The sequence below is a fragment of the Bufo bufo genome, chromosome 4 (assembly GCF_905171765.1).
Source record: "Bufo bufo chromosome 4, aBufBuf1.1, whole genome shotgun sequence".
NCBI lineage: Eukaryota > Metazoa > Chordata > Amphibia > Anura > Bufonidae > Bufo > Bufo bufo.
This window is the reverse complement of record NC_053392.1, coordinates 531,052,686-531,073,448: the sequence shown is the minus strand read 5'-3', so window position 1 is coordinate 531,073,448 and position 20,763 is coordinate 531,052,686. Positions and strand designations below refer to the sequence as shown.

Sequence of the window (20,763 nt, the reverse complement as noted above, 5' to 3'; positions counted from 1 at the left end):
AAGAAATAAGGAAAAAAAAACAGCCGATGGCACTATACAGATACATTTTATTGAATAGTTCACTATACTAAAACTTCTAATTAGTTGCAATTACAAAAAGGTATTCAGATCCATGTGCTGGTTTTAAAAATGTAGAACGTTTTGTGGCATAACCCCTTTAAAGGTTATCCCTTTGTGCCCTGCTGATAAGATCCATTTGTATTATGACTAGCCTGAGAAGTGCATTCTTTATGTCCACCCTGAGCAGACATTTTGTAAAGGCATAATTAAATTAGATACTCTATAAGTTAGACCCTGCCCAGACCCTCCTGCTGGTGGAGAGGTGGTTGGGCATATCTTATTAAAATCAATCATGCTCATTCAGCTGTTCTTATATATCCTATTGACTTTATAGGCATGTACAACTGCCTATAATGTTTACATCCAAATACACCGTACTAGGTCAACTGCATACAGATGATCTATACAAGCAGAGATAAATCCTATATGAGACATCTTAATTCTGAAAAAACAAACAGAGCCATTTGTTACATAAGAAGAACTGATGTCAGAACTTCATCATTTATTAACCAAAATGCATTTGACACTTCAAGAAATTTTTTGTGAGACACAATCCCAGGATTTACACGGTCAGAAAAAAATGCAAAGAAAAAAAATAATAAGAGTGGTGTCTGGAGAAGGATGATAAATCTAGATTCAGTGACCTTTAGCTCATGATATTAGATTAGCTAAACTATAAGATATGTATCAGGCCTTGGAATGGAGGAAACTGGTACAAATGGGTAAAATATATTCTGGTAGAAATGATTCTTTATGATGCATATTGAACTAGACCCATCTTTAATAACCATCAGTGAACACAATGTTCTTCAATATACCCAATAGTAGCACCGGCAGTCGCCATCAGCTGCCAATAACAAAAATTATGCATTTTTTTATGTCTTTGGAATTTCAAAAAGTGATTTTTTGTGTGTCAATTTCTTTCAACACTTTGTGTCCGCTTTTTACTAAATATATTTCCAAATATACTATGGTGCATAGGACAGACTGTAAAAAAGCATAGCTATATGGAAATTGTAGAATTCACAATTATATGTATCTACGTGACCGAGAAAACTAGGGAAGTACTGTAGAGTGTTCTGTCCATAAACACTTATCTGTTAAAACAGAAACCAGAAGCCATCTTAAACACAACTTGAAAATAAGGTCATAATTCAACATGGCTAACTCATCATGACATTTTCTGAACTGGGGTTCAAATCGCTCAATTCATGGATATCATTGGACATTCAGATTCGAGAAATTTAAAAACCCATTGATCTTAAGAAAATAATGTTTTGAGGACAGACTCTTATATACCAAGGTTTTTCAAAGGAGTTGGCTAAAGCTGTGTCATGAAACGGGAAACTTTTTTAATTGAATTGAAGGTTGCATCATAAATGCAAATTCATATAGAACCCCCCTAGAGATTGTACATAGCAGCTCTTAACAAAAAGAACCAGTAGAACATGGGAAATACAATTCTTTTACTTAGGAACAACATAAGGGAATAACATTAAATAAATAATTTAAAGTCTTAATTTGTAAAAAATATCCATCGTAAGAGAAAACATCCTGTACCAACAGGTCTTAATATATAGTACATGTGTTAAACACTTGGTCGGATCATGACCATTTTTGCATTTTACTGAATAATACTTTTATTGTTCTACAGCCTACTGAATAAAAAACAAATTAGGTGAGAGGCCATTTTTAGGATTTTTTTTTTTTTTATAATTTGTGATTGCAGAATGCCTGAGAATTGCACAATACTATTATCCGTCCTGGTAATTCTTGAGATTAACCTCCTTCTTCTGGGTTTAAACTAATGACCTTAACAGTAGCATATAAGAAAGTAAAATATTTTTGCTTATCTTTTACCTCCCATGTATACCTTTCAACTTAAATACAACAAATTTTTTTTTTTCAAACATATTTACAAAACCTATATTTCTTTTGAATACATATAAATACAAAAAACAGCTATTTTTTTTTCTAAAAAGTGGTTATAATGGAAAATAAATACAAAATAAGAATCTGACCTTTATACTTCATGTGCTGGGTACAAAACCCGTATAAAATGTACAACTTAAAAAAAAAAAAGGGGGGGGGGAAATAATATTTCTTAGATTAAAATATTTGCTTCCCAACTTTCTCGTACACATAAATATATATTCAAAATAACGGTTTTTAGCTTTTCATTGCATAAATAAAGTCTCTATTGGGAAATATTAAAGTGTCAACTTTGTGTGTGTTTGTGTTGTTTTCTTGTAAGTTATACTTTGTTAACGGCATCCACACCCTTCCACAACCATGTCTTGGTAATTTTTCAGCACAACTTTTTCATTTTCATCAAGGTAGAGCATAGAGATGGCGCTCAGTTCTGTCGGGACACAACAAGCTTTTGGGATGTTGGAATTAACAGAGTTCACCAATGTTTGTACGATGGCATGATTTGTAGAGTTGAAATGATCTGCCAAGGGAAATGGGCATTCTCCATGGCAGTAGAAGGCATGGTACCCAGGTGGCGCTACAATCCAATCATTCCAGCCAACATCACTGAAGTCCACATATAATGGATGTCTTCTACAACTTGATTTGAGCCGTTTCCTCTGCCTCTGCCTTGCTTGTCGTTTTTCTCTTTTATGTAGAGGGTGTCCTTTGCCATCATGGCCATAAGTTACTAAAAGGGGCCTTATTTGGGACCAATGCTTTTTATCGGGCAATAAAGATCTGCTTATTCTCACATGTCTCTTAGTGACATTTTTCTCATAGTCTAACTGAGTCACTTCAACAACAAACCCATGGTTAGGCTGTCTGTGTGCAATCCACCTTATAATAGCTGGGGTGACATCAAAGCTTTCCCATCTGCTCACATTATGATGTATCAGTCGGGTGTCCAACAGTCTTGTGACAGGTCCCCTAGAGGCAGCAGCAATTGGTTTGATAATATCATAAATATTAATACGGAGGGCTTTGCTGCTGTTCTTTTCAAAGGACTCTTGAACTTCCTCTCGAAATATCCGAAGTTCAGCAGATGTAATGAGCTCTTCATTAGGAATGGAAGTCAAATTAAAGAAGAAACGCTGAACAGTCTTTTCTCCAGATTCTGGAAGATCTTCTAGAGAATCTAAGTTGGACAGAAAGAAAGAAACAAAATAGTTGAAATTTAAACAACAAATTATAGTCTTAGTGGACTGGTGACAGAGCATTACAGTTTGAAAAGATGTCAGCCATGTTTAATATTTTTATCCGATTTTCATCCGATAGTTGGACGAAAGATCGTTCGTTCAAAGAAAGATATTCATGAATGAAAGATCTTTTTTAGGCCCCTTTACACTGCTAGATATAGCAGACGATTGTCGGGAAAAAACATTCCTTCCCAGCAAGCGCCTACAAATCAGTGAAGGAGGCCGCTGTATTTATACGCCACAATCTCCTCAACAGTATAGGGAGGAGCAATCGCTAATGTCATCGCTTGTGCCTATACAGAATTATAGTGCTACAATCTGCTGTCAGCAAACGATGATTTAGGTGACCGCACAAACAATCGTATTACTCGATGAACGAGTGATCGGCGGCACCTTTACATCCGCAGATCATTGTTAACGAGCATTCCTACAAACACTTGTTAGGGATTATCTGGCTGATGCTCGGCCAGCGTAAAGGAGCCTTAAGAAAGAATGTTGCTAGAAAGATCTTTCATCCATCACCCTCTTTCATTGAACGTGTATGGGCAATTTGAAAAACTAACGGCAAGTGAGGGGGATCTGTTTATTCAACTTCAGTTCAACCATCAACCAACAACCAACTTCTATCTAATGTGTATGGCTATCTTTATACGTTAAATGGATTATGTTATAGTCACACATTAAAACGGCTGTCCAATTTAAAAAATATATATATAAAATCCTCCAAGCTAACAATTGCCATAACATAAAAAAATTAAAAATATACTCACCCATTACATCCCCACTACTTCCAGTTCTTCTGTTCTGATCCATCCTGCCAAGCTTTGTTTGGCTGCAGCAATTATGCGCCTGTTTACCACTACAGTCAATCACTTGCTGTCTCGTGCTATATACTTATGAGGCCAGTAGTTGGCAGCAGAGGTGGTCAGTGTACAAGTTAACAAGATGGGATAATGGCTGTTTTAACAATTGGGTTCAGAGAGACTGTCCTGGAAGCGGTGGGGGATAAATTGGTTAAGTTATTTTATGACAATTGCTGGTTTGGTGGAATTTTTTTTTTTTTAAAGTTGGACATCCCCTTTATAGAACTTTTGAGACATTTATAGCAAAATCGAGGTTCAGAGCTGCATTCACAGTTTTAATGGTTATCAATGAAAACCTTCCACAAGCTTGTCGTCAGACACATGCATGATAAACTCCTATGTGAAAGGCTAGTCCTGCTTTTTTATATTAGTTGCACAGTGTGTGGTATACAGATTTACATTTTCCAGAATGCAATTTACCAAAGCCAGCTACCGTATGTGTCAATAAGATGTGCTGAGAGATTTCAATTTAAACCTGCAGAAGTATAAATGCAGCTGTGGAGTATAACATAGGCTGTAACTTGGGATCTTAAGAAGATAAGTAATGAAATGTACTGTACTTGAAATGTAATCACCTTATTATGTACTGCAGGTTAAACTTTTCTAAAGGGTCATTCCCATCTTGTAAAGTGAAGAAATGTCACTACGATATGCAATCACTATGTGATCAGTGTGGGTCTAAGTGGCAGGACCTCTGCCACTCCTAAGAATGAAAGGGCCACAGTGCTTTTTTAATGTTGTGTCCCTTTCACAACCTTACCTTGCACAGTGATGCTCCTAGCTGCCCACTGCACAGAAATAAATGCAGTATAGTCCTTCAAGTGAATGGGCTTTTGCCATAATTTCCTGCACATCCAATGGCCAGGAAATTAATGTGCAGGTTGGACCCCCACCGATCACAAAGTTGCATATTCTTTTCCTTTATATCCTATATATGTCATCACTTTATGGCATGGAAAAAATATAGCTACACATTATGAATGTGTTCAATACCCTAATCATAGGTGAAGTCATTCTCTGGACAAAAACTGCAGTCTTTTTTTTTACCAGAGTATGGTTACTTGTGGTGACATTTTAAATACAAAAAGGATCTGCCCAAACTTTCAAAGGATGCTTGAAAACCTAAGTCCTTGATGGGAAATACTTGGGGATTAAGATGCCGAGATACACCTGCCCAACCAAACATAGTAGTCTAAGGGCTGATTCACAACTGCGTTTAACTGATTTGGCAGAGGAACAACCTGCCAGAGTTCACCGGATACAGCATAGCCATGCACTGCCAGACCCCATTGACAGTAAGGACATCAGATGCTGATCCAGTCACTTGCATAGCTTTTTGTCCAGCTGAAGCTGGCACTTATGCTAGAAAGTGGCCAGATCACCCCAATAGTCAATGTGGTCTGGAGGTACATGGTCGCGTCCATCAATGCTGGATTTGGAGAACTCTAGCAGTCTGCCCCCTGCCAGATCATTTAAATGCAATGTTAAATGTGAATTATTCTTACAGGTAGAAGCTATTCTGTAGATAATATATTATGTGAACACTGACCAACCAGTGGCTCGAGCTAAGTCAACCGTTCTAGCTACCACATGTACATTGGGATGTTTTTCTTTAAAGTCGGTTTCACATCTGAATTTTGCAGATCCGGCAGTCTGTTTCGGTTGGTAACAGCCTGCCGGATCAGTCACTGCCGGGCGCTGCTGGAATTCCATACAGCCCCATTCACCATAATGGGGAACAGCAGAGATTTGGCCACAACCTGGCAAATATGTCGAGAATCGTCTGGACAAAAAACGCTGGATACAGGTTTGCCAGGTTGTGGCCGGATCTCACCCGGTCCCCATTATAGTGAAGGAGGTCAGCGGGTGTCAGCTATCATCTGGCAGTGCCAGATCCAGACATCTCCGGCAGGCTGCTCTCTGCCAGAACAGTCTGCCAAAGATGCCCAACACTAGTGTGAAACTAGCCTAAAGGACATGTTTAGTCAAGGCATTGTGTGTGCATAAACCTGAAAGATTGTAATTAAAGGGGTTGGTTCACTTCAGAAAGTGGCATTTATCTTGTGGACAAAGTTAGGCTACTTTCACAGTCGCGTTTGGTGCGGATCCATCATGGATCTGCACATACGTATACGTTCAGATAATGCAACCGCATGCATCCGTTCAGAACAGACCCGTTTGTATTATCTTTAACATAGCCAAAACTGATCCGTCTTGAACACCATTGAAAGTCAATGAGGACAGATCCAGATTGTGTCACATAAAAACGGATCAGTCCCCATTGACTTACATTGTGTGTCAGAATGGATCCGTTTGGCTCAGTTTCGTCAGACGGACACCAAAAACACTGCAAGCAGCGTTTTGGTGTCCGCCTCCAAAGCGGAATGGAGACGGAAAGGAGGCAAACTGATGCATTCTGAGCGGATCCTTTTCCATTCAGAATGCATTAGGGCAAAACTGATCCGTTTTGGACCGCTTGTGAGAGCCCTGAACGGATCTCACAAACAGAAAACCAAAACGCCAGTGTGAAAGTAGCCTAATACAAAGCACTTACTAATGTATTGTGATTGTCCATATTGCCTCCTTTGCTGGCTGGATTCATTTTTCCATCACATTATACACTGCTTGTAACCAGGGGTTATGACTACCCTGCAATCCAGCAGCGTTGGCCGTGCTTGCACACTATAGAAAAAAGCACTAGCCTATGTGTGCTCCCCCGGTCCCAGCCACCAAATAGGCGGCCACTTTTTCCTATAGTGTGCAAACACGACTAGCACTGCTGGATTGCGCCAGCTACTTACAAAGAAATGCACTCCGCGACAAAGTAATTTGGCACAAAATGAATTTTTTTGAAAAAATTAGGCAAAGCAGCCGAATCTAATTTTTAAGAACTTCACTCATCTCTAGTAAAAGCATACTTTAAATTTAATGAAACCACTTTAGTAGTCAACATGACATTTCTAGTGGTCAGGGAATATAAACCTTCACACACATCCATAGAAAACAACCCAAACAGTTAGGCGCCAGCAGCAAATTTCTAGTCACACCAGCTACTTGCCTCCTGTGATATGTCCAGCCTCGACTGCACATGCAAAAAATATAGCCCGTATACTAAACTACTATACTTTAATGTTGTGTTTGTGTTGTAAGTAAAGATCATAATTCATTTTAACCAACTGAAAAAAATAAAATAATCTGCTCATAAAATACATTTTTGTTTATATATGCATTCAAAAGTCTCCCAGAATGCTCTATCAAAGCAAAGATTATTAGCCTATAAATGTATATCTTGGCTCCAGGTAAAAAGACGATTAAAACACAACTTTTAAGTCAGGTCTCTGTAAACTTGAACCTCCAAAGCAGAACTGGAATGAATCACACACTAAAAAGAGATTACATTCATACCTAGAAATGCACAAACCACATGAGAGCCCTACTTTTATCAATAATCTCATCCTGAACAAGGACTAACCTATTTACCGGAACATTTACTATCCGGGGACAACAGAAGTAAAAGCATAGTACACTGACCAAGGTATAAACTGCAATCCAAGGTTAACAGAAGTCCATATATTAAGTGAAATAGAAAATTTAGGTTTTCAAAACTGTTCTTACAGCAACACAATAAAATAGGCAACAAAAATCACATATTAAAATGGTTTCCAAGAATAAATATTTTCAAAACTAAAAATAATGAAGGACTTGATAAAATAGGATCATTAACCAACGCTAATCTAACAGTCTAGAGAATAAAATGGGTTCACAAAGCATAAAATCAAAACCATTTATTGCTGACATTAGAATATAGGCAGTGTTAGAAAGCCGACAGCCAACAACCTGGGAAGCAAGCAGTACATAGCAGATTTCCTCAATGTGAAGAGAAACAGCAATCCAAACACCCTTAGGAAGTTGAGGAATTAGTGGTACATGTGGTAGCTGACTTTAAAAGACATCCTGTGGTTTACGTAAGAAAAACCTGCAACAGCATTCCTACTCCTGCTCATCCATTCATTTATATGTGTGTGTTCTCCAGACACACTGGACAACCACTTTGATGGGTCAAAACACATAAAAATATGAGTAATGTTCTCCGCTCCAAACAATGTAATACTGTAGAATCAAGCCAAGCGGAATTCCTAATGCTCATTCTTTTATAGTATGTGAACTCTCTGGCCAACATGCTGCATATGTTTAGAGGGACACTTTCATCAAAAAGTAAAAAAGAAAAAAAAAACTCAATATTTTAAAAAAAAGTTTTGGCAGTTTTTCTTTTTCATTTTGGCAATATTATACCATTGCAAATTTTATACGAAATATTGTTTTTCTGTAGCAGTCAGCACGAATGATAAGACCTCCTATATAGATAGGTAATCTATTGCCAGGTTACTGCTAATGTGAGGGGAAGAGGTTATCTGCAAGGTAATCCTCATTACAATAGTATGCATAGAATTGGGATAGCGGTATGAAAACTCTATTGTTCTCTTGATAGGCCTAGATAAAGATGCCCACAGAAGAACACTGCATTGAAAAACTCCCTTCTCTTTCTGGCCACAAGTGGTCGCGCACACAGGCCCTTTGCAGACCTCTAACCATGCAATGTGCTGCTATATGGTGCGCCTGTATGTCACTATATTATAGGTATATTCTCCCCTGTCATTAATGTTTCTAATGGAGATTTCAATAATTTGACATGGAACATACTGTAATAGGATTTTTTGTAAGAACCCATATAAAAAAAAAAAGCAAAAAAAAAAAAAGAAGAAGATGGAGCAGAAACAGCAAATGTGACAATTACACCATCTCTGAAACCTATTTAAAATGAGTTTTCCCACTGTGCATCGCTGTGGTTCTACTCCACTGACTTCAGAGAAACTGCAGCAATAAAAACTGCATGCAAAACCCACAGAGAACGCCAATCTCAGCTAAACAAAGACAAAAAGTAGTCTACTAATCATGTTTGAAACGTACACAGCATAAACTTAGAAGACCAGTCTAATGCCTCATGCACACAAATGTGTGCTAGCCGTTCTGTACATTAGGGACCGCAATTTCCGGTCCCCAATTCAAGTGCGCTAGCCATGCGGTTGCCGTACATGGATCCAGACCCATTCAAAAAAAAATAGAACAAGTTCCGCACTGCTCTTTCCAAATTGCAGACCCATTCATGTTTGAGGGCCCCAATACGGGCACGGCAAGGCAACAAGGCCTAACAATTAATCTAATTTATCACAGTGGCTCATGCTGTTTCATAAAAGGTATGGCATGAATAGTCACTTTTGTCTACTGTTACACCAACTATTGGTTGGCTTACTTTGCACCAAAATGTTGGAGCAATTTCAATGCAGGTTGCTTCATCTTAAAGGGGTTGTTCTAGTGGTTTATATTGATGATCTATCCTCAAAATAGGTCATCAATATCTGATCAGTGGAGGACTGAAACCCGGAACTCCCGCCAATAAGCTGTTTGTAGAGCAGGCAGCGCTAGTACGAGCGCTGCTTCTCTTCAAAATTACACTGCATGTCGTCTCATTTGCAGTGGTGGCGTAGTGTAGTTACAACTGCTCATTCCATTGAGACGAGCAGCTCTAATTACTCTACACATGAGACACGGGCAGAGTAAAGAGGAAGCAGTGCTCGTACAAGCGCCGCCTCCTGTCGGAACCCCCATCAATCTGATATTGATGACCTATTCTGAGGATAGATCACCAATATAAACTCCCTGAACAACCCTTTACCAAAACAGGCAGGCTGGGAACAGTGGGTTATTTCTTTTAGTGTACTGATTTAATAGATCCAAATTTTCAAGCAACATTATGAGCTAGAAATGCACTATATTTTGTTTCATTTTAGGTCAAGGTCTAGGCACAATCATCTTAGTAAATTGTCCTCTATACTTCAAAAGGCTGCAATTTTTACTAAGCATTGTGGGTCAGCTTGAATAGCACCTCAACACTAGTTGTGGCCTAAGGGAGAAAACTGTATGGGAAGCACAGCAGATGGTACTTTCCTATACAGGGGCCACCAGGAAAATAAAATAAAAAATAAATAAAAATGTATACCACTTAGCAACAAGTATACAACAGGCAGTAAAAGACACTGTATGTGTCTAGTGAGATACTTTAGACTCAGATACAGTCTGCACAGAGCCCAAGTGGTATGCATGGAAATGTCTGTAATTGCTATTTCTCTAAAAATGTTAAGGCCTCCTGCGCAAAATCGTATCAGACTTGTGGTCAGCAAATTGCAGAACCACAAAATACAGATGCGGTTCGTGTGCATCCCGCAATTTGCATGGGACCCACTGTACAAAAACCTATTCTTGTCCGCAAAAATGACAAGAAAAGGAAAGGTTCTAAATTTGCTGCACAGATGAGAACACCATATGGACGACAGCCATGTGCTCTCCGATTTCTAGGAGATCCCAAAAAAGTTTATGGGTCCATGTGCGATCTGTGAAAAAAAGAGGGGAGCAGGAAAAGAGCTTGACAGGAGGAGAAAGAAGCATCTTTCTCTGATGAGTTAGATTACAAAAGGTTCATATAATAGCTTGTACTTTAATTTATGAAAAAATTACTGAATGTGAATAATATAAGCTGCATTGCCTCTGTGTGTTCACGTTATAAGACCATATATTTTCTTAGTGTTCATGCCATTAACTGCCATTTAGTACTTATTCAATCTATACAATAGAAGAAGATCAAAGTACCTAAGGAGAGCTTTCAGGTTCTCTTGAAGATGATGAAGCTGTATTGTCTAGAACTAGAAAGTCTAGTGTTACCATTAAGGGTGGGTTCACACTAGCGTTAGGGATTTCGTTATGGCTTTCCATTATAACGGAACACAACGGAATCCATAAGACGGATGGGCATTCCGTTTGCTCTCCGTCCTAATAGAAGTCTATGGGAATCAAAACGGATCCGTCTAGTTCCCGTTATGCAAGACGGAAAACAAAGTCCTGTCGACAGGACTTTGTTTTCCGTCTTGCATAACGGGACCCAGATCGATCCGTTATGTTTTCCCATGTTTTTCTATTAAGACGGAGCAAAACTGAATGCCTCTTAAAGGCGTCCGTTTTGCATTCCATCCTATGGATTCCGTTATGTTCCGTTATAACCCTGTTATAACAGAATCCCTAACACTAGTGTGAACCCACCCTAACACCCACAAGATCAGTAAAAAAAAAATTTATATATTATATATATATAAAAATATATAATCTCTCCATCTCTATCTCTAACTTAACTGCACTCACTAAAAACAAAAGCAAAACAGAGCTATATTAAAGGGGTTATATGGGAATTTGATATTGACGACCTATCATCAGGATAGCTGATTGGCGGGGGTGCCAAGTGTTGTAACCTCACCCCGATCTGGTATTGATTACCTGTTTTAAGAGACCATTGCTCTCTGTTGAGTGCTGTGGTCTCCTCACTGCTAACCAATCACAGCACCATACAATGTATTGAGGCAGTGCTAGATATTGTAGCTCAGGCCCATTCACTTGAATGTGACTGAGCTGCACCTAGGCCATTTGACTGATGTATGGTGACACCACTGGCCCAGAAAGAGCTGCAGCCTCTTTGAAACCCTGATCGGCAGGGGTGCTGGGACTCAGAACCCCACCAATATAAGGCCTCATGCACAATTGAATGGGTCCGCAATTCCGGAGATGCGGAACGGAGTCACGGAACGGAACACCGGAAGCACTACGCAGTGCTTCCGTGGGGTTTCTTTTCGTTATTCCGCACCGCAAATAACAGGTCATTTTTTTTTTGCGGTGCGGACAGACCACGGACCCATTCAAGTTAAATGGGTCCGGCCCGCTGCACGGATGTTGCCCATGCATTGGGTCCCCAATGCACGGAACGGACGCACAACGGCTGTGTGCATGTGGCCTAATACTGATAAGCCATCAAAATGCTAATTCATGGATAATCCCTTTCAATTATAAAAAAAAAAAAAAGTTTTCGGTCAATAGAGCAAAAACTGAGACAATGAGGTCTTTAGTTAGTACTGTATATGACATAGATATATTATGAAGGTAACTATTTTGTGAACGAAATTCCAAGGTGAACAATAATAACAACTGCTTCCCCAACGAAAACTACATCCCTTTCTGCAAAACACAAGCCCACATACGGCTCCATTGATGGCAAAATGAGACTATGACCTCTTTCACACGAGTGTGGCGTGTGAAGGCCCGATAAGATGCGGGTGCGTTGCGGTAAAATGCGCGATTTTTCCACGCGAGTGCAAAGCGTTTTAATGTGTTTTGCACGCGCGTGAGAAAAATCGCCATGTTTGGTACCCAGACCCAAACCCGGACTTATTCACTGAAGTTCTGGTTTGGGTTTGGTGTTGTGTAGATTTTATTATTTTCCCTTATAACATGGTTATAAGGGAAAATAATAGCATTCTTAATACAGAATGCAAAGTAAATTAGGGATGGAGGGGTTAAAAAATAAAAATAAAAAATTGAACGTACCTGCTCCATAGCTGCCGGTCTCTGTTCTATCTTCAGGACCTGGCAAAAGACCTGTGGTGACGTCACTGTGCCCATTACATGGTTCATCACCATGGTGAGGGACCATGTGATTTGACGTCACCACAGGTCCTTAGCCGGCAGCTCAACATTACAGAAGAAGACAGAGATCCGCAACTACGCGATCAAGTGGACTGGATGAGTTAATTTATTTTTTATTTTTAACCCCTCCATCACTAGTTTACTATGCATTCTGTATTCAGAATGCTATTTTTTTCCCTTATAACCATGTTATAAGGGAAAATAATAAAGATCGGGTCCCCATTCCGATCATCTCCTTAGCAACCATGCGTGAAAATCGCACCGCATCCGCACTTGCTTGCGGATGCTTGCAATTTTCACGCGGCCTCATTCACTTCTCTGGTGCCTGCGTTGCGTCAAAAACGCAGAATATAGAGCATGCTGCGATTTTCACGCAACGCACAAGTGATGCGTGAAAATCACAACTCATGTGCACAGCCCCATAGAAATGAATGGGTCCGGATTCAGTGCGGGTGCAATGCGTTCACCTCACGCATTGCACCCGCGCGGAAAACTCACCCGTGTGAAAGGGGCCTATGGCTCTTGGAATGTGGGGACTTAATAAAAACTTTTCTTTGCATGAGACATGCTATTATTGTGCATAAGTAGTAAAACAAATAAAACTATGCATATTTGGTATCAATGTAATCATACTGACCCAGAGCAGAAGAGTAACATGCTAGTTATGCCCCACGATAAAAGTCATACATTTAAAGTGTAAACTCAATGAGGCCAAAATAGAGTAGTGATAGACCTGCTAATTTCAGAGGACTGTCACTCCTGTGATGCTATTCAGTACTGGCCTGCAGCACGTGCCGCGATTGAGGATAGGGTGTAGACAATGCCTCCGCCTTCGGGCAGTGATTGACCGTTTTCTTTCCTATTTGCAACATGAAACAAAAAACATCCTTCTGTAGGCGAGGAAAAGCGGGGCCACATGCAGCATCGGACTCATCTTTCCCGCACTGCTAGTGCATGCTGTGGACCTTGGTAGGCCAGTACTATAAAAATACTCAATGTTATCACAAGAGTGACAGACCGCTGTGCTAGACTGCTGGAAAGCAAAAAAATAAAAAATAAATAATAATAATAATAATAAACATAATAATTTATCATGAAAACAGAGATTAAAATTGACAATCAGTCTTAAAGGGGTATTCCTGGATTTTTACCTTTATGGCCATTCCTAAAGATAGGTCATTAATAGGTCATTGGTGGGGGTCCGACACCTTCTGATCAACTCTGGAAGTCGGCACAGCAGCTACACAGCTCTGTACACTGTGCAGTGGACAGAGATGGTAACTGCAGCACTGCTCCCACTGAAGTAAAAGGAGGCAGTGCTGCAGCAAAGCCGTGTATAATAAAGGTATGGCTACACAACACCACAACATTTGTTGCACCAAATTTTTTGTAATGATGATCAACGGTGGCGCACTGCAACATGCTGTGACTGCGATGCGATGCGACAGTCGCACAAAAATCCATCCGTTGGATTTTTCTGAATAGCAGCATGTCACATGACGCAGTGCGACACCATTGACTATCATTACAAAAAATGTCATGCGACATTGCTGCCACACGTCACTGTGTAGTTGTATTTTCTTTGTCACCATATAACAGACAGAGCCGCTGTGTAGCTACAGTACATTTACTAAAAAGGCAGCCACCCAAGAAGGAACCCAAGGGTGAGAAACAGAAGCACTTGGAATTTCAGACAACACATAGTAATGCATTTACTGTACTGTAGAATTATCTCTGATGGCCCTGTGTTTCTATAGTAAGAAAAATGCAAAACCAATTCCCTAATTGTGGGATCCTATTGGGTCCCCTTAGGAGGTGGAATCCAGCCACAGAACAGTCACCAGCAGTCCCTATTACCTGCTACTGTAATAAGAATAATTTAGCAGCCTGTATTCTGCTAATGGTAGAGCAGACATAGTAGCAAAACTGCCCCAAGTATAAAAATCAGCGCAAAACTAGAATGGATCTGTTCATCATTTTTTGGATAAGAACCATAAAAACTTGAAATTAATAATCTACCACAGGCACTTGCCTTATTTCTTGGCACATGTGACCCCGTGGTCTGCTAACTGATGGGGAAGTTGTGCACTATTAACTAGTAGGACTGATCCTGATAACAGGGGTGAATTCACACATTGCAGTTGATCTACCTTGTGCTGCTCTTGTGAAATCCAGCCTATGGCTGGGCTAACCCTTCATTGAGGTTACCTCGTTTTGGCATTTGTTTTTCCCTGACTGAATATATGAACTCCCATTCACTAACAGGAGTGGTGTGGGGAGATGAGCGAATCGCTCCCAAAAATTTTTTAGGTTGATTTGGGTCTGAATCGATAATATTCTCCAAGGGACCGTGAAATTTGAGTAGGACACTCTGAGGTCTCCTAGGACTCATAGGTTTTCTCTCTTGCTTGGCACTTTAAAAAAATAAAATATAAAAATGTTTTTGTTTTATTTTATTTATTTTTTCTCTCGCTCTCCACAATTCACCTGAAGCGAATCACCAAAATTTTCAAAATTCGTGTTGAATCTAATTAGTTTCGAATCAATTGGCTCATCTGTGTTGTATGATGCCACTGTTCTAAGCAAAAAAAAAAAAAAAACACACACCCCAAAAATACCATGTGTTGCCATACTGTCACTTGTGGTACTCCATATGTAGTTAGTTTATAAAGAGAAAAAATAAACAGTTCGTGTTGAGGATGCAAAGCCCATATATCATCCGAGTATGAACACAGGCCAATATAGGAAATGACTACGCATGCAGTTCCCAAATATACAAGGTAACATTTAATTGCCAGGCCCTACAAATACCCATTTGATATGGTTATGAAATGATTTCAGAATGAGTTTGGCGTTAGAAGTGAAGGCTCACGTCCAGTACACTGCATACACTATGTGTAGTGTGAGCCACTGATCTACAGCCAGCAGCTCACGGAGGATCATGACTTAAGCCAATGATTGCCATACTCCGTACAAGGCCTTTAAGCAGGAAAATAAATATACAATTTTGGAGCTCTGTCAAGATTTACACAGTATATCCGTTGATATTGTTGCGTCTGTTGATTGCAGACCCTGCATATGTTCATCAATAACCCTCTGTTCACACGAGGCCTTCAAAAAGGGATTTCATGAAGTTGAGATATTTTAAAACTTTTAGGCCTCATGCACACAAACGTATTTTCTTTCCGTGTCCGTTCTGGTTTTTTGCGGACCGTATGCTGAACCATTTATTTCAATAGGTCTGCAAATAAAAAAAAAAACGGAAGCTATTCCGTGTGCATTCCGTTTCCGCAAAAAAATAGAACACGTCCTACTATTGTCCGCATTACGGACAAGGATAGCATTGTTCTATTAGGGGCAAGCTGTTCCGTAAAATATGGAATGCACACGGACGTCATCCGTATTTTTTGCGGATCTGTTTTTTGCGGACCGCAAACTACATACGGTTGTGTGCATAAGGCCTTACACCAAGGAAGTCAATTCTACTTTCAAATACTAAATAATTAAACAATAAAAAAAAAAAAAAAGGCAATACAAGGTCCTTGTAAAGAATAAACATAGAAGAGCCACTTGGGTCTAGGAGATCACTCATGGGCTGCAAGATTACAGGGAGGATTTACACCTAATAAAACGAAAGATTCTTGTGCATCTCTATACAATAATCATTTCATCCGTTTTCACGGATGCTCGAGAGCCAAGTAGCCAGCTGTTGCAAATCTATTATCAGCCTGTTTGGGGAGATTTGTCTTATAGCCACAGTGAGACTATCCAAGATTTACCAGAAGACAAAAAGTCATTGTAGAAACAAACACAATTACAAGTTCTCCAGATATCTCACGAGGATTAGATAAGGATTAGAAATTTTACAAACAACCTCAGATCAACTGTAAAATTAGAGGATTTGGGTTGTATTTAGCATTTAAAATGAAATCTATCTGTGGGAATTCTTCATTCGGACTCGGTCGGGGGGGAGCTGACAAGTGGGAGAGGGAGTGGATAAACTTCACAAGACATAAATCAGCCATGAATCTGAGGTTACACTAATCAGCCCTGAAAGGTGCACAGGCTCAACACATGTAAAAATTTGTTTAGAAGCAATTAAGGATCAGCTTTATAAAAGAAGTCTATACTGAAAAGCCTTGTCAGGGCACTTAGCATAAATACAGAAGGACCTCAGTGCACATTTTCTAAATGGCCGAGCTGTCAAGAGGGCATGAAATCCACATGTTACGCATTAACGATTATCAAGAACCAAGTTCTACCCGTGGTGTTCGTTCCTAAACATAGTAACAAAATTTTAACGGTAAAGTTAACAGAGCATTTAAGGACGTACGTGAAATGTCACTGAAAGGCACGTACGCATAACACCAGACCCACACAGATTAATGCAGCCGCAGGAACCAGTAAGGAGTATATTCACATAGTGAATGTTTGCAGCAGTTTCTGAGACTGTCCCTTTCATTTGAACGGGGTTGGCAGAAATCCGTGCACATGCTGCTGAAGCAATCCCATTAAACTGTATGGACCCGTGAACATAGGGAGGCCTCCCAACACTGGTGCGATGTCTAAGATGCTGGCGTTGCCAAGTCATGGCTTAGGTCAAACTGTGGTTTTTCCTATGAATATGTTCATATCAGTAGGTTGGGAACTTGGGATAATTATGTCACGCCCTGCACCTTACGTATAAAACTAATCTGCACCTTGTACAAAATGGTGCACCTATATAACGCTGAAAAATGTGCTCCAGCGCCTATCAACCTGGGCTCATTTACATGTGCAGATATAGGTGCCCCATTGTATCCTGATTACACCACTAGTTCTGAGTAATTTGGCATGCTCAGCCACAAAAATGGCCTCCTCCATTCATTGATCGCTATAGTTTTTTTACCTTCATGGTGGAAGCTCCTCACTGTATTTGCTTGGCTGGCTGCACGCTCCTTCTGATAATCCATGGGGGGCTTGTCTTGGTTGTCAGCCAGCTGGGCCGAATGCAGATGGTACAATTCCAGCATGTAGTGAGGGATTACCACATTTTTGCCAGGGGTTGGACGCCTCTTCAAACCGAACATGTTAAGTAAGCGAAGCTCAAACTGGTTGAGGATGCCCTGTGACTCCTCAGGAGATGCCCGGCCAGACTCCGTATACTTCCTCCTGCCAACCTCCGGGATAAGGCCGGTACAACCACTTAACAGCACCTGATAAAGCAGCAGAAGGAGCAGAGAACGAATCCCAGCTACCATTGTCAACCTGAAGGAGAGGAGAGGTAGAGAAACAGACATAAGTAACCTATGAGTGTATATGGAAACACAACTTTCCACATACTGCATTCCTTTATTACACTGAGCATGCTGCAGCAATATCACGTGACAGTATTATTATAAAGATACATTATATAGTAGAAATATATAAAAGATGCATATTTATCAGTATAGGTAAGAGGATGAGAAAAATAATGAATCAAGCGTATTATATTGAAAAAAAAAATATCTCAGTCTCTGCATTAACTAGGTCACATGCATTTTTGGTCTACGTCCAATCCGCAATATTTTGCGGTTTGGATGTGGATCCATTCATTACTATGGGACTGCAAACAATGTTGCACACAGATGCCATCTGTGCGACCGTCCTGCAATTTATAGAACATATCCTATTCTTGTACGTTTTGTGGACAAGAATAGGCATTTCTACTATTGAGCCCATGAAAAATGCACGCAAAATACGTGCGGTTGTGTGCACGAGGACTTAAAGAAAGTATCGTTATAGGCACAGCACAACCCAAACCCTAGATTAACTGCCCACACATTCCAATCAAACACGCTAAATGCCACATTTTCCAGGTCAACGAGATAGACAATGTGTCACATTTACAGCCAGCAGTAAGAGGGTTACTACGGCCAATGTAATGCCCTAGTGTTGGCTTATAATAATAGTTACAGCCCTATGAGGGGTTAACCATTCGTACTAAGCTCAGGAGTCGGTAGGCTGATGGGGGTGCAATATTCACCCTTGTTCACACAGTCTGATGGTGTTGTGTCTGCAAAAAGTCAAGGATTAGATCACAAAGATAGACAATGTAGCACTGTACAGGTGTCAGGATCCCAGTAAACAGTAGGATCCTATACTAGGCAAAGGGGGAAAAATAAAAATAAAAAAAATCAAAGAGAGGGAGGGGGAGAAATATCAAACAACTTCAGCAGGAATGGAAACCTTAAGAAGTTTCTGATGGTTTTTGCCTGTATCAGATGAACTGTTACAATGTTATGAAAAAAGTTACTTTTCTATTGACTGATTAGAATGTTTCATAAACAATGATATAAAATAGAAAACAAAGAGCATTAGATGCAAGGATATAGTATAGAAATGCAAGGGTCACATATAGAATAGAGGGATCATGTCAAGGCAGTGCATGCTCAGCTGTGCTGGGAATACCTGTGTGCAGCAGAGTTTATATCTGGATGAGAGTCTCCACATCACTTGCTGTTACACTGTGTCCTTCTAGGGCTGCTGGGCAACAATCTAGGCTTATCCTGAGTACAGTCCCCCTCTTTTTGAACATACTTTCTATGGGTATGACTGATTTCCTTCTGTAGGAATTGTTGCAAGTCTCAAGGATTCTTGTACTTCTTCTGAAACCTTGTTTCCTTGAAGGCTACAATGTAGGCAGAGATAGCAGGCAGCTGTGGGTGGGTAGGGTGCAATGAAGATGTAAAGTCATCTCAGCAGATCCAAGGGTTGGTGCATGATGACCTCCAAGATCTCCTTCTTTATGCCATGTGCAGCAGAAGCCACTCTCCATGTATCCCTCACCGGTGAGCTTGTTCCTTTCTCCACTTGCAACTTGCATTTGTCTTTTAGTTTTTTTTGTTTCTCCTCTGATGTCACAGGAGCTCTGCCAATCACCAGTGAGCTAGCTGTAGGTGAAACAGTGCGAAGAGAGGAGCAGAGTTGCGCTCACAGACAGGCAGCACTTCTTACACCCCTCCTTCCTCTTCCTAGGTTTTAACTGGGTTTTACATCTTTATAGATGATATGCGCCACCTACTGGACGACTGCGTGAACTGTTCCCCTCATGCTTGCATAGTATAGATTCTCTCCCAGTCATGCTTCCCTCATGATTGCACTAAATCATATACAGCAAACTATATATAATACAGTGGAAGTAAAGCACAAATGCAGTATACACAGCAATTTCCTAGACAATATTATTAATATTATTATTTTATTATAAAAACTTCTTTTAGGCTCTTTCACACAAATACCAGAATAAGCATAAGTAGATATTTATTTTCATCAGCTGTTTTTGGCATATTTGTATTTTTTTTTTCTGTTTTTGTTCTGCACACAGTGACCCTGCAGATGGTGTGTGTGTGTGTGGGGGGGGGGGGGTTATTTATTAATCCAACCCCTTTAATGACCCCCCCCAATACCTGGGCACCTCATATAGGTTATTCTTACCCCACTCCCTGGCACCTGTGTCGCTCCTGCTCCCGGTACTGCCACCGCTGTATCTCCTTCTAGCAGGCCCAGACGGGGACGAGCCTCCCTAGCATCGCGGGTGATACTAGGGAGGCTCATCGGCCGTGCGGGGAGAGACAGCGGTGGCTGTGCAGGGAGCAGGACTGAAACGGGTGCTGGGGAGCTGGGTAAGTATAACCTATATGAGGTGCCTAGGCATTAGGGAGGTCATTATAGGGGGTGGGATAACCCCTTTAAAGCCTCATTCACATGTCCGTGTCCATGCTCAAATCCGTGAGCAGGTGGTCAGTGATGCATCCATGAAGGATCCGTGTTGGGTCCGTGGGTCAGTTTTTTGCTGTCCGTGTGCCATCTGTGTTTCACTGACAGTGAACAGCTGAAAAATAATTTTCAAAGCATCTCTTCCTAATGATCCGTGAAACACGCATGCAACATGCAGGGCCGGTGCAAGGATTTTTGCCGCCCTAGGCAAGATAAAAATTGCCCCCCCCCCCTTATCAGATGATCTGCCCATATCATGACATCACATATGTTCCACCTCTTTCTCAGCATTTAAATTAAAAGAACTGCTATGTTTCCCTTAAGGTTAATCAAGCTTCTTGTAGCCGTCT

At 40.4% G+C, this 20,763-nt stretch overlaps 1 protein-coding gene across 1 annotated transcript; it reads right to left on the bottom strand.

The window, feature by feature from the left end:
• Nucleotides 1-1,016: 1,016 nt before the first annotated feature.
• On the bottom strand, nt 1,017-19,547 carry BMP2 (bone morphogenetic protein 2). The gene is made up of 3 exons (XM_040429780.1): nt 19,106-19,547; nt 17,565-17,923; nt 1,017-3,169 (listed from the first exon to the last, which is right to left on the bottom strand). The coding sequence occupies exons 2-3, from the start codon at nt 17,914-17,916 to the stop codon at nt 2,325-2,327; spliced, it is 1,197 nt and encodes a 398-aa protein (XP_040285714.1). The 5' UTR covers nt 17,917-17,923; nt 19,106-19,547; the 3' UTR covers nt 1,017-2,324.
• Between the last annotated feature and the right edge of the window lie 1,216 nt (nt 19,548-20,763).